The sequence below is a fragment of the Trichomycterus rosablanca genome, chromosome 20 (assembly GCF_030014385.1).
Source record: "Trichomycterus rosablanca isolate fTriRos1 chromosome 20, fTriRos1.hap1, whole genome shotgun sequence".
Lineage (NCBI taxonomy): Eukaryota > Metazoa > Chordata > Actinopteri > Siluriformes > Trichomycteridae > Trichomycterus > Trichomycterus rosablanca.
Window position 1 is genome coordinate 23,928,354 of NC_086007.1, and position 25,970 is coordinate 23,954,323.

The 25,970-nt window shown below is 40.3% G+C and overlaps 1 protein-coding gene across 1 annotated transcript in view; it reads right to left on the reverse strand.

The window, feature by feature from the left end:
• The window catches only part of zgc:77784 (uncharacterized protein LOC402947 homolog), a 69,624-nt gene that overhangs the window by 20,937 nt on the left and 22,717 nt on the right, over positions 1-25,970 (reverse strand). The window contains exons 7-14 of the mRNA XM_063016511.1: positions 22,882-23,006; positions 14,453-14,624; positions 13,194-13,399; positions 10,475-10,556; positions 9,089-9,257; positions 2,363-2,529; positions 1,494-1,615; positions 349-565 (exon numbers count right to left, since the gene is read on the reverse strand). Coding sequence (XP_062872581.1) covers positions 349-565; positions 1,494-1,615; positions 2,363-2,529; positions 9,089-9,257; positions 10,475-10,556; positions 13,194-13,399; positions 14,453-14,624; positions 22,882-23,006 — 1,260 coding nt within the window. The remainder of the gene's footprint in view (positions 1-348; positions 566-1,493; positions 1,616-2,362; positions 2,530-9,088; positions 9,258-10,474; positions 10,557-13,193; positions 13,400-14,452; positions 14,625-22,881; positions 23,007-25,970) is intronic.

A 25,970-nucleotide genomic window follows, 5' to 3' on the forward strand; every position in this document is an offset into this window, starting at 1 on the left:
CAGCTGTGCCACCTTGCCACCCTGTTCCACTCTTCAGACAATTTATAAAGAACATTGTGATCTAAAGAGAACATTACTAGCTGAATAAAGCTGAAATGGCTTTAGTACAATGGAACACATATTTTAGCAATGATACAGACCTCCAGGAAATAATTCTGATATTCCTAGCCTATGAAAAACCCTACAGGGCCGCCACCGTGCCCCGACATGAGGTTGGGGTCAGATAAGTGGAGTTGGCAGCAAACCCAGTGCAAGTAGAACCGGTATCTAGCTGGAGGACACGTACATACACGTAATAACACAGAATAAAAAGAAAAAGAGAATTTATTAAATCGAAATAAGCCTTACCCTCCTCTGGGGTGCGAAACACTACCGGCACGCTGTCTGAACCCTGGTACTCTTTGAAGTAAGGCCTCATTTTGAGCTCATAGTCCGTGCCACTGTGTAACTCTGATAACACTGCAGTGTGGGTTGAGTCTGCCTTCATATCCTGAACCAGCCAAGTGCTGCCGGATGGCCTGTACAGGAGCCTGTAGCCATGAATGTAGTGGGGCTCACGCTCGACCTGAAATAACAGCACATTGAAATACAGTGCCTTGAAAAATTATTTATCGTCCGACACCCCACCCCTCCCCACCACACACACACACACACACACACACACACACACACACACACACAGGCATTAAGTCAATCTGACTGCAAACTTGAATTTTATTTGTAAAAACTTTTCATTCCCTTGAGTAACACTCACTTAAACCCCCTTTAGCAGCTATGACAGCTAGCAATCATTTTGGTTAAGGGGTGCTCAGTTGTTGAAGCAGTCTATTATGCAAGCCCACCACCGCTGACATCCGGGTTCCAATCTTAGCAGTGCTGTCGGCCAGCCAGTATCCACGCAGACACAATGGCCAAAGTTTCACCAGTCTTGTTATAAAGTTGTGGTAAACATCAATTATATGGTCATAACAGATGTTTAATGGAGCTAAGAACAAAAATCTAAAGAGCACTGGGGTGGCACAGCTGGCACAGCTCTGAGATTGCAAGCTCTCCAAATTGAATCCTAACTTGCTATCCACCCACATTCTGAATCGCTTTTCATAATCAGGGACATGGGTTGGGGGTGGAGCCTATCCTTGCTCTCACTGGGCGCAAGGAACACCCTGGACAGGGCGCCAGTCCATCATAGGGCAGACATCTAAGGGCAATTTTGTATCTCCAATTAACATGACTGCATGTCTTTGGACTGTGGGAGGAAACTCCCACAGACATGGGGAGAACATGCAAACTCCACACAGAAAGGACCCGGACCCCTCCACCTGGGAATCAAACCCAGGCTCTTCTCACTGTGAGGCGACAGTGCTACCCACCGAGCCACCCTGATTGTCTAGAAACTACGACAAATAATATTAACAGTTGGGAACTGTTGATAAGCGCTCTGTCTGCAAAGCTGGATAAGTGAGAGTAGTCAGCAGATAAGGATTTGCTCTTACAGTCCATGTGATCCGTATGCTGGTGGGAGTCAGAATCTCTGGAGGACGCAGATACACCGTGACCTCTGCTAAATCCGCCTCCGCCCGCCTCGGATCGATCACCGAACTGCTGGGATAGCCATCTGAAACACACACACACACATACAGCAGGTTCCAAGCGTCTTAATCCACCATCACGAATTCCATTGCTTCAACTAGATAAGATTATTTGTTGCTGATAAAAAGTCATAAAAAACCCCAAGTGTGTCAACACACATATTCAACCACTTTTGCTCACAGAGCACTTTATTAGGTACGCCTGTCTGGTAAATACATTCATGGCATATTGTATGAGCTACATCTACCATACAGATGAACTTTGTGGGTACACAATTACTAACTGTAACCCATCTGTTGCGCTTTAAACTCGCCCACATACCAATTTCTATATCAAAAGGGACTCCCCATAGGACCCCTAGAAACAAGTTTCTCTCTTCTCCCAGACTTTAATCTTATCACTTTAATGAAAGTCTGGTCCCACGAGCCAGCCTCTTTACATCAAATGTTATTAATCAAAGCCAGTAATAGGCACTACTTGGCTATTAAATAGTGTTTTGTATAGTGTACAGCTGCTTAGAACCATCATGTATACACATTACTGCCAACAATGTCACCAAATCTCTGTCAGTGATTTGTCAACGTTTTGGTCTGCTGGGCCAATGAATCTCATGGGGCACACAAATGCATTAATATGTGAGAATAATAGACCTAAAAGACAGAACTACAGACCACAAAAGATCTACTGGCCTCAAGTTGAAAAACCCCTGCTGTAAATGATTAGAACATATACAGTGGAGCTTTACGATTTACCCATGTATCATCTCACTCACCCTGTGTTCGGACAGGCTCGGAAATTGGGCTCGGGTCACTCAGGCCATACGAGTTCACAGCACGAATGATGAACAGGTACACAGTATTCTGGGAAAGACCAGACACCGTGTGCCTCTCTTGTTTCACTTGATCTGCTACAGTCTGCCATGTGCTCCCCACTGACTGGCTGCAGTAATAAGAAGAGAAAAAAAGATGCACATTCTTTAGTGGTATGACGTTGGCTTATAAACATTATACATTGATGAGCCAAAATATCAAGACCATTCACTTTATACACTCACCAAAACATTACCTTTTTCAAACCCTGGTCAAATGGGTCACAGAGAAAAATAATAATAATTAAATTAACAGATTTTAACAGCACAGAAACATGAAGCGAATGTGTACAAGATCACCCCCTTGTGGAGGCTTTATGTTACATCTTGCAAACCAAAGTGGGACCAGATTGTACAGAGCAAAACAGAGAGAGTAAGTTTATGTTGCCTGGGTCACATAAGAAATTATGGACATAATGTGGACTACACAAAACACTTGAAGCCATCCTGTGGCATGTGGTACCAGTATATTACCAGCAGGCCATTTAACTTCTAAATGTTGCAAGGTGAATTGGCCTACAGTGCATCCAGAGGCCAACTCTTCCACAGGTAAATGATGCACACATGTGCTCAGCCATCCACTTTTTCTCTTTTCGGAAAATACATAATTTAACCAGTTGACAATCTTCTATTGATCCACTGTTCAGTTCCAATACCTTCTACTCATTACAGTAATGCTGGAACAGAAAAGTACCTTCCCTAAACTGTTACTGCAATTGATTTATTATTGATAATTGATGTATTACACCTGTTAGCAGTAAATTTATACGTAAAAGGGGTGTCCCAATACGTTTATCCATATAGTGGATTTTTTCTAATCCCACTCATCAGAGGTCAGTGTGTTGGGTCGTTCTCTAGCTCTTTTACAATTGTCCATATTGTCAAAGGTCTAAATTAGGTGACAGTGTAAAAAAAACTATTTGAGATAAGAGATAAGATAGGATAGCTTTTTATTATCCCACAGGGGGAAATTTGCAATGTTAGAGCAGCAAAATAGAAATGTTAAGATATATAAAACGATATAAACAATTACAAAAAATAACAATCTTAAAAAAAAAAAAAAGAGCTGTTTTCAAAAGTTATTGCACATGGTTCCAGTTTACTTTAAATGAGTGCAAATATAAAGCCATATAATTATCGTGATGGTGATTGTCTGTGCTTGGGCTGGCGCTGATTGTAAAATCTGACAGCAGTAGAAAGCAATGGGATAGGAGCTGTAATATCTCTCCTGGAGAAGCCTGTTGCTGAAGGAGCTGCCACTGGCTCATACAGTGGGTGAGAGGTGTTTTCCTTTAAGCATGACAGCTTGGCCAACATCCTTCTTTCCCCAACTGCCTCCACTGAGTCCTGGGCGCAGCCGTAGAGGCCGTCATGGCTGATGGAGTACAGCAGAGCCTCAGCTTTCCTTCCACCAGACAGATCCTCAGGGCAACTGTTGTAGAACACTCCCTGAACCCCCTTTATACCAGCAATTTAGGTAAAAAACAAGGATTTTTGTTGAAATGAAAGTGTGTTTAATGAAAGAAGAGCAACATTGACGTCACCTTCTGTGCTTGAATGAATTACTGTAATCAACATCAAACATGACTGAGTGGTAAACAATAAGTGTTCTTTGAAAGTATGAAAAAATAAGAGTTTAGCCTCGTCATCTATAAGAGTTTAGTGCGTTCCTCTAAATGTCATTTATATTACCAGTGATTGGTTTTGCCCTCCATTGTAGCTTGTCTTTAAATCAGAGATCCCTGATAAAAACACTCCTGTGTTGTTCCTTTGTTTTTCTTAAATTCAATCCAAGATTTTTCTTAAACATCAAAGCAACTAATTAAAAACAACTACTTGTAGAGCAAAGATCAAGGAGTAATAATCATTATGGACTGTTCCATGACTGTGGAAATTATGTGGATGATTCAAGATGGAGAAAGGGGCCTACAACAATTAGGTAATATCACAAGATGCTCATTGGAATATTGTACAATCATGCTGAGATGAATGATGAATGATCAGATTTTACACAAACTTGTGCAGTCCCTGTCAGCTCAAGAGCATGCTGTCACTAAAGCAAAAGGAAGAACATCTACAGTTCATAAACATTTTTAATAATTTAACTTCTTACTCATTTACGTAATAAATAATTATAATTACAGTCAAGGAAAATGCCAAGCTGAAGGTTTTATCCCACTGTTCTCAGACTCTCAGACTGCAGTTTCTAAACAACGTTATCTCTGTTGCTATAAAATCAAGAGATTCTGCAGTAAATTCATGCGAGGCGTCAGCGAGCCGGGGTGCAGAGGCCGGGTCATTATTTAGCTTTGCTCTGACACCTTATTAGGGATGGTCTCTGATTTATAGTGTGGCCTTCTCACCCCTGTGCTCACACGGCCTTTCTGCAGACACAGCTGACCTGATTGTTTGTTAAAAGTCCCAGAGTCCTTCACACACTAATACACTAAAATGCCAAAAGTATGTGGATACCTTACTAACTGTATAACTTGAATATAAGCTTTATAAAACCATGGGCATTAAAATAAACAACAAATTGGAGTCTTTGCATTTGGGATGGCTTTTAACAGAAGTGTCTGACCTAACCAACTTTCTTTTGACTGAACTGGCACAAACTCCCACATACATACTCACATACAGTGTATCACAAAAGTGAGTACACCCCTCACATTTCTGCAGATATTTAAGTATATCTTTTCATGGGACAACACTGACAAAATGACACTTTGACACAATGAAAAGTAGTCTGTGTGCAGCTTATATAACAGTGTAAATTTATTCTTCTCTCAAAATAACTCAATATACAGCCATTAATGTCTAAACCACCGGCAACAAAAGTGAGTACACCCCTAAGAGACTACACCCCTAAATGTCCAAATTGAGCACTGCTTGTCATTTTCCCTCCAAAATGTCATGTGATTTGTTAGTGTTACTAGGTCTCAGGTGTGCATAGGGAGCAGGTGTGTTCAATTTAGTAGTACAGCTCTCACACTCTCTCATACTGGTCACTGAAAGTTCCAACATGGCACCTCATGGCAAAGAACTCGCTGAGGATCTTAAAAGACGAATTGTTGCGCTACATGAAGATGGCCAAGGCTACAAGAAGATTGCCAACACCCTGAAACTGAGCTGCAGCACAGTGGCCAAGATCATCCAGCGTTTTAAAAGAGCAGGGTCCACTCAAAACAGACCTCGCGTTTGTCGTCCAAAGAAGCTGAGTGCACGTGCTCAGCGTCACATCCAACTGCTGTCTTTGAAAGATAGGCGCAGGAGTGCTGTCAGCATTGCTGCAGAGATTGAAAAGGTGGGGGGTCAGCCTGTCAGTGCTCAGACCATACGCCGCACACTACATCAAATTGGTCTGCATGGCTGTCACCCCAGAAGGAAGCCTCTTCTGAAGTCTCTACACAAGAAAGCCCGCAAACAGTTTGCTGAAGACATGTCAACAAAGGACATGGATTACTGGAACCATGTCCTATGGTCTGATGAGACCAAGATTAATTTGTTTGGTTCAGATGGTCTCAAGCATGTGTGGCGGCAATCAGGTGAGGAGTACAAAGATAAGTGTGTCATGCCTACAGTCAAGCATGGTGGTGGGAATGCCATGGTCTGGGGCTGCATGGGTGCAGCAGGTGTTGGGGAGTTACATTTCATTGAGGGACACATGAACTCCAATATGTACTGTGAAATACTGAAGCAGAGCATGATCCCCTCCCTCCGGAAACTGGGTCGCAGGGCAGTGTTCCAGCATGATAATGACCCCAAACACACCTCTAAGACGACCACTGCTTTATTGAAGAGGCTGAGGGTAAAGGTGATGGACTGGCCAAGCATGTCTCCAGACCTAAACCCAATAGAACATCTTTGGGGCATCCTCAAGCGGAAGGTGGAGGAGTGCAAAGTCTCGAATATCCGCCAGCTCCGTGATGTCGTCATGGAGGAGTGGAAAAGCATTCCAGTGGCAACCTGTGAAGCTCTGGTAAACTCCATGCCCAGGAGAGTTAAGGCAGTTCTGGGAAATAATGGTGGCCACACAAAATATTGACACTTCAGGAACTTTCACTAAGGGGTGTACTCACTTTTGTTGCCGGTGGTTTAGACATTAATGGCTGTATATTGAGTTATTTTGAGGGAAGAATAAATTTACACTGTTATATAAGCTGCACACAGACTACTTTTCATTGTGTCAAAGTGTCATTTTGTCAGTGTTGTCCCATGAAAAGATATACTTAAATATCTGCAGAAATGTGAGGGGTGTACTCACTTTTGTGATACACTGTATCTTGTAGAAATCCTTTCTGAATAGTAGAGCCTGTTCTGATGTAGTAATACCTTATTGTAGTCAATTTTGGGGAGGAGGAAGGGTACTTCAATCAATGCAATCAGCTGGTCGGGCACTTCACAGACACAACTAGTGGGCATGATAGTGGGAGGACACAAATCAACATCAACATCTGGCTGATTTTGGTGCTGGCAAGTGTAGCAAAGGAAAAGGCGCTTGTAGCCTAGCAGTTAAGGTACCGGACTAGTAATCAAAAGGTCGCTGGTTCAAGCCCCACCACTGCCAGGTGGTCACTGTTGGGCCCTTGAGCAAGGCCCTTAACCCTCAATTGCTTAGACAGTACACTGTCACAGTACTGTAAGTCGTTTTGGATAAAAGCGTCTGCTAAATGCTGAAAATTTAAATGTGAATCAAAAAGTTTAGCAGGTTCCTAGGAGGAGGGATGCGGTGGCCTACGATGTGTGCTGCCAGAAGGATGTGGCTAATATGTTTGGGCCAAATCCCTGCGGTTGTGATTCAAATTCTAGTAGAACAGACTCTTGTTGCATTTCTGTGTCTTGTGTCTCTTCCCCCGTCATATGATTTAATCATTTGATTCACTTTTTCCTGCTTATCAGTCTAATAAGGTTTATGTAGAAGTACCTCGTTTATTTCCTTCGTTTCCTTCCTTGTTAATTGTGTCATTTGTTCTGCGCCTGACATTCGTGTTCCCTTGTAATTTTGAACAGTTTTTATACTAGTTTGTGTTTCACGAAGTCTTAATAAAAATGCCTCTTCTGCCTCTCAGGGATTACAGTGGGATCAAACAAGAACCAAATGCACATTAGTGACCAATCTTTTAGATGTAGTGTTTCAATGTCTACTTACTTTTGGCTATGTAGTTAGCATAAAGTTACCAGACCCTGCAGAATGCTTTCTGTTTGTCTTGCAAATGAGGTGCTGGGTAATTAGGCAAAGAGCTGAATCAGGTGTGCTAAATCGGGGGAAAAAACACAAATTTTGCAGTGCCGTGACCCCCAGAGACCAGAATTTGAGGAGCTTGTTTTAAACAAAGTATTATTGCTCCCTTTGTGCATGTACTAAATTCAAGCCTGCTTAAGCACCGAATGAGACGCGGAAAGAGAACTGATGAGGTCACACCTGCAAGGATTTCATTCATTTATTAATGTATTCAATTTCATTTACTGTCCGATACTGGTAATGCTTACGATGCGTCTAGGGCCTGTCTGTGAGGTGGTTATTGTCGTGGTAGGGGTTCCGCTCATGTATTGCCAGAGCCGGCAGGTTTGGACAGTTCCCTGGCTTTCCTATTATTTTCAAGAGCTGGTTTTGTCGTGGATGGCTGGAGTAGCTGGAGTAGTGGCATCCAGTTTTCATTTCTGCACTATCCCTTTCTAGGTGTACTATTCTGTTTTAAGCATTCACTTCTGTGCGTTCTATTCTATTTTATTCTAGGTGTTGTATTTTGTTCGAATCTAAGTGTTCTATTCTCTGAGTTTTATTCTATTCTAGGTGTACTTTTCTGTTCTGTTCTAAGTGTTCTATTCTATGGTGCTGTTCTGTTCTAAGTGTTCTATTCTATGGTGCTGTTCTGTTCTAAGTGTTCTATTCTATGGTACTGTTCTGTTCTAAGTGTTCTATTCTATGGTACTGTTCTGTTCTAAGTGTTCTATTCTATGGTACTGTTCTGTTCTAAGTGTTCTATTCTATTTTATTGTAGGTGTTGTATTCGGTTCGATCCTATTCTATGAGTTTTATTCTATTCTAGGTGTACTATTCTGTTCTATTCTATGGTTATGTTCTGTTCTAACTGTTCTATTCTATGCATGCTATTCTTTTCTGTGTTCTATTATGTTCTATCATATTCTAGGCATTCCATTCTGTTCTATTCTACACATTAAATTCTATTTTTTTCCAGACATTGTGTATTTTAGTGTACTGTATTTTTTTACCAGTCCCAAAATCTCAAAAGAATGTTTCCAGCATCTTGTGAAATCAATGCTAGTAATAACTGATGCTGCTCCAAAAGCAAACATGGTTCTGCCCAGCATAAGTTTGTTGTTCCTAATAAAGTGGCCAGTGAGTGTGAGATGTGCTTATTCATGTGCGCATCACTTTGGGATCACGTTTAATTAAAATGAGTTAATTGGTGAAAAGATGTTTGTTTAGTCTTGAAGACATCAGTTTCACCAGCATCAGAATAACTTCAGCACTTTTAATTAACAGCAAATTCCACAGTCTGTGATTCACACTTGTGATGTCATAAAACTCATTAAAGTCTCAAACAATAAAGCCTAGAGGTGTGAACTGAAGTGGTGATAGGGTGCACCCTAGCACCTTTTTTTTACCTGAAAGCTTCGATAACGTAGGAGGTGACGGCGGTGCCTCCTTCATGCTGGTTGGGCTGCCACGTCAGCGTGACGCTGTTCTGACTCACGTCTGTTACGACGGGTTTCAGAGGAGGACCAGGAAGTTGGAGTGCATGAGAAAGTCGTAGCAGAGATGATGTTGAGGTGTCTGTAACACAAACAGCTCTGAGTCAGCCAGACTGCTGGAGGAAACTCAACTTTTAACGTCATTATGTAAGAATCTGGAACTCAGAAATAAATCTAGACCATGAGAGTTACAGAGGAACTGAAACAAGTGACAAAGGAATTATTTCATGTACAAATGTTCATCTAAAGGCAACAAAAGAAATGTAATAAACTGTTTCCAAAAAAGTTGGGACGGTACATACAACGACTGACCTTACGCTCTGACCCCAGCTACCAAACAAGCTGGAATTCACGGGAAAGAAATTTCATTTTACTGACAAATAAAGGCCTTCAATTCTATTCTATTTTAGGCATTCCATTCTATTGTGTTCTATTTTATGCATTCTATTCTACATGTTCTATTCTATTTTATTCTATTCTACATGTTCTATTCTATTCTACATGTTCTATTCTAAGCGTTCAATTCTAAGCATTCTGTTCTATTCTAGGTGTACTATTGTGGTCTATTCGAAGCATTCTATTTTATTCTGTTCTATTCTAAATGTTCTATTCTAAGCATTCTATTCTGTTCTATTGCAAGCATTCTATTCTATTTTATTTCATTTCATTCTATTGTACTTTATTCCATTTAATTATATTCTATTTCATTCTGTTCTATTCTATTCTATGTTCTATTTTATTCTGTTCTATTCTAGGTGTTTTATTTTCATTGCATTTCATTCTATTCTTTGTGTACTGTTCTGTTCTAAGTGTTCTATTCTATTCTATTCTATTCTATTCTATTCTATTCTATTCTATTCTATTCTAGGCATTCCATTCTGTTCTATTCTACACATTCTATTCTATTTTATTCCAGACAATGTATTCTGAGTGTTCTATTCTATCCCAGGGTTTCTATTCTACTCTATTTTGTTCTATTCTTTTTGTTTCTATGCTGTTCTATCACTGAGCCCATGTGTAAGGTCCATAAAGACATGATTTGACAAGTTTGATGGTAGGAACGCCAGATGTCTGGATAGTACTCTGATTGCAAGCTAGTCCTACTCATCCAATAGCAATATCTGACTTTACAAATGCTTTTTAATCTGAATGGATACAAATTCCATAACGCCATGAGAACTCCACACAGGAACTTCACAGCTGACTCTACTCGGGCCTTAATGTCACATTGTAATTATCTGAACTTTATATTATTACAGTTTATTTATATTAAAAAAAAAAAAAAACTCGATCTCTCACCTCTCACAGTGACAGTGCCGCTCCAGCTCGCCTGGCCCATGGAACTGGAGGCAATGCAGGTATACATCCCAGAGTCGGTCTCCTAGCAACAGAAAAGGCCAAATAATCTGACTTTATGGATGAAAGCAGACGAGGATAATTGCAGACAGCACTCTGTGACGAAATGGACCGGATCAAATGGGACATTTGGGCAAATACTGCCTGTTCTCTGAGAGTTAGAGGTCACTGAAAGAGATGATAAACATTTCCACACTGGTGCATGACTTTATCTAACAGCTTGAAACAATACGAAGCACTTACAATCATACACAGGTACTTTCAAAACACTTCAGCAAAACTACACATGCAAATGAGATAACAGCAAGGGTCTAAAACAGATGTGCCAGGTGTTTGTATACACATAGTGCAACCTTTGTGCTTATACAATTATTAATTGGCACTGAAAATTCTTGTGAAAATGTTGGGTTTGGAATGGAAGTCCCAGGTTCCATAGGTATTGTAAATATCATTTAAAATGAATTGTAAAGTGTCTGAAGCCTGCATGATCATATAAAATTCATTAATAGGTAGAAGCTCAAACGACCACATTAAATCTGACCACGTTAAGCTTGTTCTTCAGAATTCGAGGCAGCTCTACATCTTAATCCACTTCTAAAGAGATCTTTTACTATCTCCAGCTTTTGAAAGGCTAATGCATCTCCCATGTTAAACACTATCATGACAAGACAAATTGGCTTCACTTGGCTGATGTATTGGGCATGTTGGTTCTTTAGACTGTTCACCACAGTGCCGAGCTAAAATCTAAAAGTGTTTCTTTACCTGACAGTTTCTAATTAGAGTCCACATGACCGTAAATCACGTCTGATTTGAATTAATTACGACAGCCATAGTACTGTTCAATGCAGGGGAGAAGCACTTTATTCAGCCACTGTTCATTTAAAGCCACTATTTATGGTTCTTAATGAGGTCGTTAATTACTAATACGAGTTTGTGTGCCCAACAGGATTTTAATTGAGGCCTGTGTGGGAAACCGAGGCACAAAGCACTGGAATCTGATATCCAACATTCTTAACAAAAACTCATTGTTTTGACTGAAAGTAAGTTTACTTAAGTTCAAGTTTCTCTCTTACATTCATTACTGAGATAAAATAAAGTGGCACTGTGTTCTGGCAAGTAGCGTTGGTGCTGTACAGCTCCAGTGACCCAAGTTTGCTCCCTCCCTCAAGGTAACCCAGTGGGTACTAGTTTATTTTTAGTAATGTAGTTTCTGTGACCAGTCATGTAAGGTGTACTACCCACCAAGTAGTTGCAAGCCATTCAGTTAGAGTGGGAAAAGCTAAAGTGTATCATAGTGGTATACATTTGTATTGTTCACCATTTTTTAAACCTAACTTAAGTAGAGGAGCTTCTGTTTCCCAAATATTACATTACATCGATTCTTCACCAAGGATGAAATTCAATATTATGCTCAATGTACAGTAGACAGTATGTGGTTTGAAATATAGCACTCCAGTTTACTAGGTGAAACAGCGCCTCTGCTTTGCTGCATGATAGTGTTTTGTACATCATACCAAATTTAATGCAAATTGTTTGAACACTTTAAAGCAAGTCATCATATTTTTAGATCCTACAGAAGACTGTGATTACTCTCACCTATACATCCTGCTAACAAGGGCACCTCTAATCCACTTTTTGCATGAATATTATTCAGTTTTGTCCTTTTTCTGCTGCTGAACAAAGTAATCATGCAGTAAAATCAGGTCTGTAAGATGTTTGGCTATTTTAAATTCATGCAGGTGTAAGTAAATGTGAATAAGTAAATCAGGAATGAGTGTATACTGGGTAGATTCTTGCCTTATGGCTGTTGTTTCTGCAACAGACTCTGGGCTCACTGTGACTTTGACTTTTCTAAAGTAAATACATATATCTAAAGTATATATATTTCTAGAAACCTCTATTAAATGGAGGAATTCAGCCACAACTGTGGCAATCAAAAGCATAAAATAAGGCATCCAGCTTAATTTCCCTGCTGCAAGTGGTAAACCACACGGTCACAACTACAAAACATATAAATTGTCCTACGAGGTTCAAAGTTCTTCTGAAAAACCTGCAATAATTGTTCGCCTGGAGCTACACACAGTAGCGGCACACAAGCCTAAGATCAGCATGTGCAGTGCCAAGTGTCAGCTATAATTGTACTGCAATGACAATCTCAGAAGTGTCATGGAATGTTTTGCAGACTAATAGGTTTTAAAGATGACAGAAGTACGTTTCATGCATAACACAGCTTTCCAGCTATGAAGTGTGGTGAAGGAGGGATAATATTGCAGCTGTTATCATGGTTTGGGCTCAGTACCTTATGCTATAGCATTCATTGACATACCAGACCTTGCCTGACCTCAAAGGCTAAACTTGCTGATGCTTTTGTAGCTAAATGGCATTGAATCCATCCAGTCATGCTCCAAAATTTAGCAGAAAACCAAACCAACGAGTCGTTATACTGCAGCATAAAACTTAAATAAGCGCCCAAGTGAATTCAAGGTCAAAGTCATGGAAATGAAATGTTTTAAGCAGCACCCATTACTCAAGGCATTTCATGAACTTTTAACTTGATTTGAAAGGTCCAGTATGGGGCATTACTGCCCCGAGTGCTTTCATTTTCCAGCCGGCTAATGAAAGCCAACAATCTGTGGTGTGGCCCGAGACGTCCATCAAATACCTGCAGGCTACTGATGTGTAAAGTGCCGTTTTCAATCAGGCTGATGTGGATGCTGTCCGCCGTGATGCTCTGCCCATCCTTCTCCCACCTGACACTCGGGGGTGGGTTGCCTGTTGCGTGGCAATGAAGAAGGGCAACGGAGCCTTGTGGTAAAGTCTGGTTGGCAGGGCCTTGATGTATGACTGGAGGAAGCCTGTCTCCGGAACCTGCAGGATAAATAGAGCAATATTTTTTGTTGAGGTTCCTGTTAGCTGAACGTGCACTCAATTACAAGTCCCTGAGTTTAAGGGCTAGAGGAACATCATATGTGTAACCCCAAAGAAGCTTGTTCATGTATCATAGTTCTAAAGGCGCTCTGTTTTGCCCCTGTATACACTATATGGTCAAAAGTATGTGGGTACCCAACCATTCCAAATACAATAGCAATATGAAGCCCCATCTTGAATTCTCTTGGGGGTTGGGGGGGTTCCACATGATTTATATTTTTAGGGGTCTTTATAAATATTTGGCAGTCAAGAGTCAAAATGAATAAGTCCATAGGCATTAATAAGGAGTCATCTTCTTCCTCTAACTAGGCTGCTAACCAGGATCCTTGCACAGCATTTGAAGAATGATGGCCAACGATGTCTGCTGCAGGCACTGCCAATTGTGCCCGCTAGAGCTGACCCGGTAGCAGAGCTGAGATTTAAACCCGGGAGTTCAAAATCCCAGCACTGGTGTGCTAGCTGAATAACCTGCTGCGCCACCTGGGCACCCCACAGGAGATCCTCCAGACCTTGCATTTTGCACAGGGGTTCAGTCATGCTCAAACAGGAAGGAGCCTTTACCAAAGTGTTGCCACAATGTTGAAAGCATAATTTTTTAAAACAATTCATTTTAAATATTCATCAGAAATGAAGGTGGCTAAACCAGAAGTCAGACTTTTGGCCATATAGAGTTCAAATTCCTTTTATGTGCATGTAAACTTTCAACATCAACTGTAGATTCTTATTATGTGCAATTTAATAAAAACATACTCTTCAATTCATTTTAGCCACTACTGTACACGACACCCACAAGTTCAGACTTACTACTACATTATGCATAAAATACTCACATTTTTATTTTCTAAACACAGCTTTCAACTGATAACTTTCCTATTATTCTCCTTTTTTATGCCAAACAAAGTAGCTGCCAAGTCATTTGCATTCCCGTTCGAATCATTCTAGGCTTGACTACCAGCAATGACGTTCCCTCCTGCTTTTATTATCTGTGCTTACCAGTGTCCACCTTCAGCATAGCTTTAGAGATGGTACTGCCTGCCACGCTGATAGCTTGACACAAATAATAGCCTGAATCTTCACTCTGAACGTCGGTGATGATCAGCTCTCCGCTCATAGAAACCGAGTAGCGCCCGGACTGAGGGGGAGGCTGCCCAGGGAACAGCAGCATCTAGGTGAAACACACATACGTACACGTGCAGAAAAGTTAGGTCTGCTACATAGCATTAGATTGGTCAGAACATGTGATTACTCATTGATCTCTTTTATGATGTCATAATGGTTTAATTGTACTTGTAAGGGACATTTATGTATTTTTATCCAAAGCGACTTAGTACTGTGACAGTATTTTGTATAAGCAATGGGGGTTAAGATCCTTGCTCAAGGGCCCAACAGTGGCAACCTGGCAGAGGTGGGGTTTTGAACCAGCAAACTTTTGATTACTAGTCCAGTATCCTAACCACTAGGCTACAACTGCCCAAACGCTATGCAGAGTACATTTGTGACATATGGCGAACGCGCCTTACAATTATGACTGAATACAGTTCAAGCAATTGAGGGTTAAGGCCCTTGCTCAGGGGCCCAGAGGCAACTTGGCAATGGATGGGCTTGAACCAGCAGCCATCTGATTGCTAGTCCAGTACCTTACCAACAAGGCTGCCACAGCCCTCACTGAACACTTTAGTAGGTACACTTATCTGAACTATACTCTGTACACTGAACTATAGACTGTAGCCCATGTGTTGCTCTGTATGCTTTGTTACCCCTGTAACCCATTTATCAATGTCTACATAGTGTCCATATAGTGAATGAAGACTCATAATTAACTTTCCAACATAGATCATGAAAAGCCTGCACACTACTCTGGATTACTGGTGGTATTTTGTATATTCCTAAATGCATCAAGCATTGCCCATCAAGCCTGGTGATGGCTGTGTAATTATACCACAACATTCTTGCTGAGTAAGACAGGCTGCTTTTGTATGCATCACGGGGGTCTTTAATTGCCCTATGGATTATAGAACCATAAACTTTCAGATACTTTATTAAATCCATCTATCTCTGCAGAAATAACACCACCTGCACAGAGCAACAGACATTGATGTGTTACACCCATAAAACACACTAGATTAGGAATAGATTTTTCCTTAGTGAGCCGTAGGTTTAAACAGTAAGCTTAAGTCATGGACCCTTATTGTTCCAGAAACAGAATCAGAGTACACAGCTTCTACACGGAAAATCTAATTTTTATATTGTAACAGACCGAGGTCCAAAATGCCTAATGAGCAAGACATTACAGGAAAGCAAACTGAAAGCAAAGTGATTACATTTACATTTTCAGCATTTAGCCGAGGCTCTTATCCAGAGTCACTTACAGAAGTGCTTCAACAGTAGACATTTGCTACTCTAGTTTAAGTAAACAACAGTCCAAGAACACAAATCTGCTGAAACCCTGTTTAAACAATTTTTAGAACAGGAAATATCTGACGTCACTCTTTGTAACAGTGGTCCTGACTGTGCATTCTATCTGCTCAGTGATGAGACTTTTCCACTCTGTATGAGGAACTTTTTCTACTATTTTTCCCAATTTGTGGTTTCATAAATGCTTCACTTACAGATCCAAACAAATAGTTCTAACAAAGTTGTTTGGCTCTGTTGCTTCTTCCATAGACAAAATAATAAAGAGTAAATTGAGGATATAAGCGTTTCTGGGCATTATGTCCAGTGCGGGTGAGGACATGAATGAAGATAATTATCAGGCCATAAGAACAATTCATTCACTGTCCTAGGAAACACCCTGGACAGGTTGCCAGTTAATAATGATAAAACAACATTTGAATTTCTACTGAACACAACCCAGTGATGTCAAAAAGAGTTACTGCAGCATCATCTGGGCATCTGCACACCAATATGCAGACTGTAACAGACACATGCAGGAAATCTTTATTCCTTTTGTTTTTTTTTGCACACTTTTTATTAGATGTTTGTTTTCTAGTTTTGTCATTTGTAAAAAAAAAAAAAAGGAAAAAAAAAAAGAAAAAAAAAAAAAAAAAAGAACTAGAGTCTCCAAAAGGTGCTTCCTAAATAAAACAAAAGGGCTTAATGAAATTCTGTAATACCCTCTAGCAGGAAAGCTTAGCATAAGGATAAGATTGTTCCGTTTTTAGCTGTTTATCTTCTGTAAGTGGATTATTCAGATAGATTGTCCCTGTGAAAGCATTTTTCCCCAGATATGTGTGTCTGGGAACCCCCCCCATTTATATATCAATTACACATCATTCTCTGTGATTTGTAGAGATCAGCAACAACTGTCTAAAAAGCTTGTTGAAGTAATATTTTGAGAATAATAATATTGACATACTGTGTGTATATATGTGGTCAGTGAGTGGTGAGTGCTTGTGTTACTGTGAGTATGAACGATAATTATTGAGCAGGATTTGAACTCAGGGGGAAAAATATTCATCACACTCAGCGCTTCCTACTGAGCATTATCGACGATATAATCGATTTAGTATCTCACTCATTAAGATCCTGTACACACTTGTTCTGTACAGAACGCAGTACTCAGATTCACTAGTGTAATAAAGTCCTTTATAGTGAACGAGCGATCAGGCTTCAGGAAATCCTGACCACGCTGATCGTGATGATCTTTTGATGGCGAGTTATCTAATAGAAAATGTTCCTAACAGCTCCCGAATCCCCTCAGCAACACTGATCACGTCCGAAATCAATCCTCAGATTCTTTTAGAAAGTCGTGTGAAAGTTTCCTTCTTTCTTTTCTTTCAGTTATTTCTAACATACCAGATATTATACCGGCTCAGTCAATGAGATTCACAGACTAAGAGCAGCGCCGCTGCAAACTCGCTTTAATAAAGCGCTCAGTCCAGGTGTGGCGAATGAGCATTGATGAGCGCGGTGTATCATGGGAAATGTACAGTAGTTATTTCGACCTTGGCGCTTTCTACTAGTGGTGTGCGATACTGCCAAATTTGGTATCGATCCGATACCAAGTAAATACAGGGCCAGTATCACCGATATCGATCCGATACCGATACTTTTTACTTACAAAGCGGTTTATTTACTTTTCTATGTAGGGAAGAGCAGTGTGTCATGATTATTGAGGTGAATGTATCATCAATAAACTTTGACTAATAAATGCATTATTTGTATTCATTACAATCACGTGCATGTAAAAACCCACTACAGTTTGTAGGCGAATAAAAAGTAATTTTTATTAATATAATAAACTTTAATGAAGTCTGAGGTTTTGTTGAGAAACAATTATATAATAAGAAAACATAATTCCCCTCTCATTACACTCTCTGGCTTTGTGTAAAATAAAGTACAGAAAAATATTAAAGAACGTCAATAATTTTTTCATAGAAAGTTCTTTTGTTCATAAACGATAATATAAAAAAAAAACTAAATTCATTCCTTTCACTGCACTTCTTCTCTGGCTTAAAAACAAGTACAGTACAACTTTAAAACTGAAGAACAAATGTTTTAAAACTTTAAAACTTTTTTTAATTTACTGATGAAAATATCCACTCCTCTCTATATGTATTTTCTCTGCTGTATGTAGTGTCGCTTAGTCACGTGACGGCACGACAATAAAACACAGCGGAACAGGGAGGAGCAAAGTGTGTACCTACCTACCTACCTACCTACCTACCTACCTACCTACCTACCTACCTACCTACCTACCTACCTACCTACCTATCTATCTATCTATCTATCTATCTATCTATCTATCTATCTATCTATCTATCTATCTATCTATCTATCTATCTAATCATGTGTTCCCACTAAAATAAATAATCTTAGAGGGAATTGTCTGTGCACTCAACATGACGACTGAAAACTGTGTCTATTCTTTGCAACTGCTGTTGTATATTTAAGGAAATGTGACACAGCAACATCATGTTTCTCTTCTATCCCTATTGGGAACTATTATCTAGGCACCAAAAACAAAGCGCATTGTTTCACGGTGGCTGAGATAAGACCCGTACCGCTCTGCTTAATGCTCATCGTTTTGCTCCTAATTTGCATAAAGTTTAACTTTTTCGCGTCATCAACTTTCAAACTGCCTCCTGTCTCTGGAAAGCAAGCTCAAAGCCCCTCCGTACAAACAAAGCAATTAAGAGTTAAGGGCCTTGATCAAGGGCCCATTAGTGGCAACCTGGCATTGGTGGGGCTTGAATGAGCCACCTTCCAATTATTAGCCCAGTACCTTAACCGCTGAGCAACCACTGTTTACCACTCTTATAAACTCCTTCATTCTTTTAGAAATCCACATTTAACCTGTAATAAATTTAGCCAGGTACCTTCTGGAACTGTTACTATATTTGCAAAAGCTCTGTCTAGTGTGCAGAAGTGCAGATGCAGCGTTCTGAGAGAGCAGGGTGCCTAATGATGCTCATGCAGCAGGAGCTTTTTAAGCCAAAGCTTTTCTTAGCATACGATTCCTAACTAATGCCTGGAGCGGTTTTACTTGATCTACTTTATTAGGATCCATATTACCTCATCCCTTATAAATCCATTCACGTACCAGATAAGAGTCAGTAGAGTCAATAATACATGTGGCTATATTTGCTTTGTCCATTTTTAATCCGATAAATTGTGGGTCCTCAGTAGGGTGGATTTCTTTGCATGGTGACTCATATTTTATAGATCGAATATATAAATAGGCAGAAACACCTTTAAAAAGTAGAAAGCTGGATTTTAGCCCAGTTATCTCTCTGGCTTTTTATAGATACTCTCAAATGAGCCAAAACATTAGCACCACAGGCCTAAATAGCTGCCAAAACAGCTCTGACTCACCAAAGTATGGACTCCACAAGACACCTAAAGAAGTCCTGTAGTATCTGGTACCACACTACCAGCAGGTCTTAAACTTCTGTACTTTTGACCTTTCACGTGATCTTGGAGGAAAGAGGATTCATTAGACCACTCAACCTTCTCCCATTGCTCCAATGTCCAGTGTTAATGGCTTTCTTTCCAGTGTAGGTGCTTTTAAAGGTGGACAGGAATTAGCATCGACATTTTGACTGGTCTGTGTCTCCGTAGCCCCATACATAAAAGGTTTTGATGCACTGTGTTGTAAAACATCTGCAATGTAATCCACAGTAACCCTTCTCTGGCAGCTTTATGGATGTATCCAAACAATTAAAAGTTAAGGGCCTTAATCAAGGGCCCAACAGTGGCAACCTGGCAGTGGTGGCCTGAATCAGTGACCTTCCAATTACTAGTCCTTACTACCTTAACCGCTGAGCAACCACTGTCCATACCATATGCCATCGCCTTCATAGCCTATGGCATCAAGTCTTGGCTGCCCAACAATGAGCCTATGGCATCAAGTCTCGGCTGCTCAACAACATAATCTATGGCATAAAATCTCAGCTGCCCAACAACGAGCCTATGGCATCAAGTCTCGGCTGCCCAACAACGAGCCGTGACATGACAATTATTAGGAAATAGGCACTTCGTTAGTTTTGGCGGGTGGTCCTAATGTTTTGGCCCATTAGTGTAAATCATTAGGACACCTACTTACACACTAAGTAATTTATTTATTCAGAGTAGCCAGTTTATTTAGTCTGGCATGTTTTAGATGAACCATGGTGACCACTGTGGCACCACTCCTTGGTGGAGAACAGAAAGCCTCAGCGCTATAGAAGACCGCACTGCACCTTTATAGTCTTCCAGCGCTCATGCTAGCTTCTCAGACAGTAGGAGACACTGTTGCAGCTGCAGAAAAGCAATTTTTCCTGCTGATGTCCCTCATTTCAAATTCAAGTTTATGTTTCATTTCATCCCCAGTCTGCCTGAGACCCTTGAACAAAATTTGCATGAATCTCCAATTCATGAATTGAATCGTCAACATAAAGTGATTGTTATTTGCAAACAGTGTAGGATTTGGCTAGCGCTCTCATTTAGCGCGCACACATCCGCCAGCAGACTCTAAATTGACGAAAACCGACTTCAGAAGACGTCTGCAGGAATACCACGAAGAAGAGCACCGCATTACTCCTCCCAGGAGGCCTTCTACTCATTCACTCAGCCTGGCATTTATTTATAGCCCAACAGCCTGTTCCAAACCACCAGCAGGCATGAATGTGTGCTCGAGAAGGTCAGGAGGAAGAGCTATGGAATCTGATGTTCCTCAAAGCCATGGGCGCGTTCCAAAACTCTAATTGATGCCTCCTTGGTTCCTAGAGCTTATGTCCTTCAGCCATCGCCTGGAAATCGATCAAAGCCCGGCAGCTTTATGGATGTATCAACTCTCTTAATGCGCTCTGAGGAATCATGGGGGCAGAGTAGTAGTGTGAGTGTTGCACAGCACCAAGGTTTTGTGGATGTAAGATGTAACCAATGTGTTTGGTCACTGTCTGTGAGGAGTTTTGCATGTTTATTGTCAATGTCTATGTAAATGAGTGAGTGACTTAATGGACGAGTATGTTTATATCCACCTAATGTCCGGTCTTACTAAGAGATAGCGGATCCACGTGACCGTAACCTGAATGTAACACTAATGGAAACAAAATAATCAATCAATCAATAACGGAAACAAAATGGACTAAATGAATTATTCAATATATAAGCCTGTGATCTTCACACACTGGTTCAGGCCTTGTTTGTGCCTTTTGTTTCCTTGTGGCACCATGAATAAATAAAGGATCTGACTGATGCTAATATAGTTAGTAAGTATGTGCAGTGTTGTGTAGACGTCTGTAATGAGTGTTTCTACCAAAAGTATGTGAACACCTGACCATCAGCTTGATGGACATCCTGCTCTAAAACCATGGGTGTCAATACATAGCTTCACCTTTTCTGGGAAGGCTTTTGGCAAGATTTTGGTCTACGAGAAGGATTGGCTTACTATTGACCTTCCAGTTCATTCCAAAAGTGTTAAATGGGGTTAATGTGATTACTTTTTGCTTGCTACTTTAGTTTCCCCTCACCAAACTCTTTGAACTAAATCTTCATGGACCTCCCTTTGTGCACAGGAGATCAGACATGCTGGAACAGGAAACATCCCTTCCCCAAACACTTGCCACAAAGTTATATCTGTTAGCAATGGGTATTGCTGAACCACCTGACCTCAATAATTAAGACAGATGTTCACTTGCTTTTAGCTGTATAGCAGCACAAGTCATTAACAGAGATGCAAGGAATTTCAAAGAGTATATAAGGAACTGAATTAAGGATGCGAAATGAAAGAAACGGGATACCCTTTAGTCCCCTTTCCTTAATTTTTACTGATGCACGCTTACAACGCTCTCAAAAAAAAGCCCAGCCTTGTTACCTGCTGAGCCTAAATGAACCAACGCTTTGATTCACCTCTTCAGCGCAATCTGCACAACACAGCTAATCAGAACTGACGAGGGGGAGGAAGGGGCTGCCAATTAAGAGGCTTCGGTTTGTTGTCAAGTTCGGAAGAACTTAATGAGTCATGGATAAACACGGCGAGACATATAATGAAACAGATTTGCATCAAGAGCTTCGAATGATTAGGTTTCTGAAACCCAGACATAATACTTCATCAGCGGATGATATTGAGAGCCAGTCTAAAGAGGCATCGGATATCAAAACACACTTCAGTCAGATAGTTCAGAGCACGGCATAAAACGAGAGGACCCGCTGCAAGCCCGACCATAGCCTGATCAATGAAGAAATAACATGACTGCCTGAGGGCTTTGGAAGCCTTTTCAATAAAATATATATAAACCAGCCTTTGCACACAACATCAGAAAGCCTGTTGTACCAGGCAAGAGTGCTGCTAGCTGCAAGAAGACCGCAAGTAATGGAACCACATGGAACCACTAGTAGTGCAAAGACCACTAAGATTGTGTTGGGTATATGCATATTTACACCCATGGCTCATGGGTAAACATGCTTTACCAGCTTCAGTCATTCTTCAAAATCATGGTCAGGATTCTTTAATACCATCAAGCATTGTAGGTGACACCCAGTGCTATTGTGTTGGCAATGTGAGATTATGCAATGTGCTAAATACAGGCAATATAAGCAAAAGTATGTGAACACCTGACCATGAGCTAGCTCAGCATCTTGTATGTGTCCATAAAGCGATAACAGCCAGCAATCTTTTCGGAAAAGCGTTTCCCAAGAATTTGAATCTTTTGTAATGCCATTTGTGTTGTCAGACACTGCTGTTGGTCAAGAAAGACTGGCTCAGAATTGACATTCCAATACATCCCAAAGGTTTTCCCAAAAAGTATGAGGGACCTTTAGCTGCAAAACCACTTTATTTCTGTCGCTTTGGAACAAATTGTCCGACAAACTCAAGGACAGGTGTTCACATACTTTAGCCATATAGAGTATATGTATCTAATTCCTGGGTCTTTTAGGCCAGTAGTAATATTTATATATTTATAGTTATTCATTACTGTGCTCAGTGGCTGAAGTCATACCTGCGTGCCTTCCTTCTGCCAGAAAACTGCAGGAGGTGGGTTGCCTCGTGTTCCGCATTGAAAAGTCACAGTCTGTCCTAAAGCTGAAGCCTGGTCCTTGGGCTGAAGGACGATCTGTGGTGGGACTGCAAAAGAAAACAAAGTTTGGGATTGGCATTCTTGTTAAAGTAAAGTCACCTCAACCTTCGTTGAGCCAAAACATTAGGACCACCGATGAATGCCTATTTCGTAACAATTGTGCAGTGATGGTCAGGAATGAATGCAGGGCTGATGGTAGTTACTTGTAGTATATGTTGAACACAGCAGATGTAGGCAGTGTAAAGACCTGAGTGACTTGATAAGATCCAGGCAGCTGTTTTGAGTTCTTACAGACAGTAATCCAAAAAGGGACAGGCTAAGAACAACTGAAAGGTTTATGTCCTTGATAGGTTGCTGCAAAGATTCACTGATACCAGAACATGAAGGTTTTGGCATCTAGTATAGACCAAACAGAAGAACTAATATGGCTTAAATTGCAGATTATTTTAGTACTGGTGATATCTCTGAACACATATTAGGCAGGTGGTCCTACTGTTTTGGTTCATCAGTTACTTTGGAGATGAGCTGAAAGTTTGGGTCTTGAAAAGTGCCTTACCTTCTGAAACACCAATGTTACCAAGCATAGCCGAGACACAGCATTTTAGTAAGTGCTGCGTTTTCCAGTGCTGCTATTCTGCATTTAGGTGGTTTTATAAACTGGAATTGCTGTTTGTCCAACTGGGACATTGCACTCTAATGGCCAAACAAGGTATACAAAAGAAAAACATGGGATTCTGAATGATACATGAGTTCACAAGATCTGACGTACTGTAAATTGTGTGTGTGCAACAGGTTAAAATAATTGCAGCACCCTGTGTGTGTGTGTGTGTGTGTGTGTGTGTGTGTGTGGAGTGTGCGGTTTTAGCAGTGAAGACGAAGCGTACATTAAGACACATTATAGGTATTATTGTCCCCAAATGTATAAAAGGAAAGTTAAATTTATTTGTTCTTTAATATAATAAGGTAAAAGGCATAAATGGTGTCTTGCAAACATTCATGTGTCCCCAGTGTTGTCCAGAAAATATTGTTTTACAAGTTCCCAGAGATGATCTGCAGGCTCTGAAATACCCATGGTAGCTTTTTTACTATTACTTTATAAGTCACCAAGCCAAGGCTCGTGTGGGCTTTTGTTTTGATAAGCAGACACCCATCCTGCTGCTCAAGAAATGTCACAGCAGGCATATAAACACAGTAGATTAGGGTGCAGAGGGAGAGTAAGCATGTGTGAGAAAAAATATAGACTTCCATAACAGTCTAGAAAAAAATCACAAAAAACTATCACATGAAACTGAACTACCACATTATTCCAGTTGGGTAAAGGATGCTCAACAATTTAGTGGTAAAATATTCAGATGGACTGAATATTAGAGCAAGTTAGAGACAAACCATCAAAAACAGTCCGATTTCCACAGCAACCCAAAGACAAAATACATACTGATGAGAACACATTTTCACATCGTCAGATTTGACCAGAAAACTCAAGTATAAAAGAACATGTGACAAGATAATTACCAGAAATCTAGTGGTACAACAAGCAAAAACTGGACACGTATTAACAGAGTACTCCAGGGATAGATTGTGGAGGGAAAACAAGGGACATAGCAATCCAGAGAGTGAAAATAGCACAAACTGATTACCAGTGCAATTTAGAGATAACAAGAAAATGAAATAGTGGCCTGATTACCACAGCAATCTTAAATCAACCAGGGAAAACTAAGATTCAGCCATTTAGTACAATTCAGTAATCCAGAGAGTGCTCATTAAAAATGCATGGAACCAGTTACAGCAACAATCTAGATACACTATATGGCCAAAAGTATGACACCTGATCATACTTGTTGGACATACCATTCCATGGGCATTGTTATGGAGCATCTAGAGACAAAAATCTAGAGACAGTAATCTAGAGACAAAACAAGAAGGAAACTAGAGACAGATTACCACAGTAATCTAGAATAAAACAAGAAAGAAACTAGAGACAGATTACCACAGTAATCTAGAATAAAACAAGAAAGAAACTAGAGACAGATTACCACAGCTATCTAGAGACAAATCAAGAAATAAACCAGAGACAGATTACCACAGTGATCTAGAGACAGAAAAAACTGAAGAAAAATTAGCCTAGCAATTCAGGGACAAAACAAGAAACAAATAAGACAGATTACCACAGAATCCCAGAGATAAAGCAAGAACAAAACTGGGGATGGACCAGCAAAGCAATCGAGAGACAAAACAATTCATTTTGTGTAATCATTTCATCTGACAATGACGTCTAAGAATTAAAGCTCGGGCCACAAAGACATAGAAAAAACATGTAAGTAATGAAACATAAAAGTAAGAGGACTGATTTGAACAACAATTTGAAAAACAAGTGAGGAGCGATTAACACAACAATTTAGGGACAAAGGAACTGGAAACTGATTACCGCAGCAATCCAGAGACAACAGCAGTAACTGTACATCAGATTTAGAGACTGAGATAATGGGCCAGCCACAAACCCTTCCACTAAAAGATGAAATATTTAGGAGTTAACCTTGGTCTCACCGCCACGGCTCATTTCCCATTCCGCATTCCATGAAGGATGAATTCTGTATGACAGAGACTGTGGGGCTGTTTTTAAATCTCATCATTGGGTCACTGCTCAGTCATGAGAGACTTTCGTCTGGTTTTAAATGGATACTCTTATTCGCCAACATAAAAACAACAGATGTCTGGGCGGCCAAGCCATAATCTGGAGGACATTAAATCATTTTTAAGGTTTGCCCAGCAGGGCACACTTTAAGAAAGATAACAGAGATTAGAGCCTCCAGTGAAAGGAAAAATAGGACTTGTTCTCTTTTTCTTTGAAAGCATTTGTGCGTTGGTCTGCATCTGCTGATACTGCTGTTGATGGATTATAATTTAAACTTGCATCTCAATTTCACTAAAATACAGAAATCAGATGATAAAGAATGAATTATTGTTGAAATAATGACCACTATATGGTTAAATGTTTGTGGACATCTGACTAT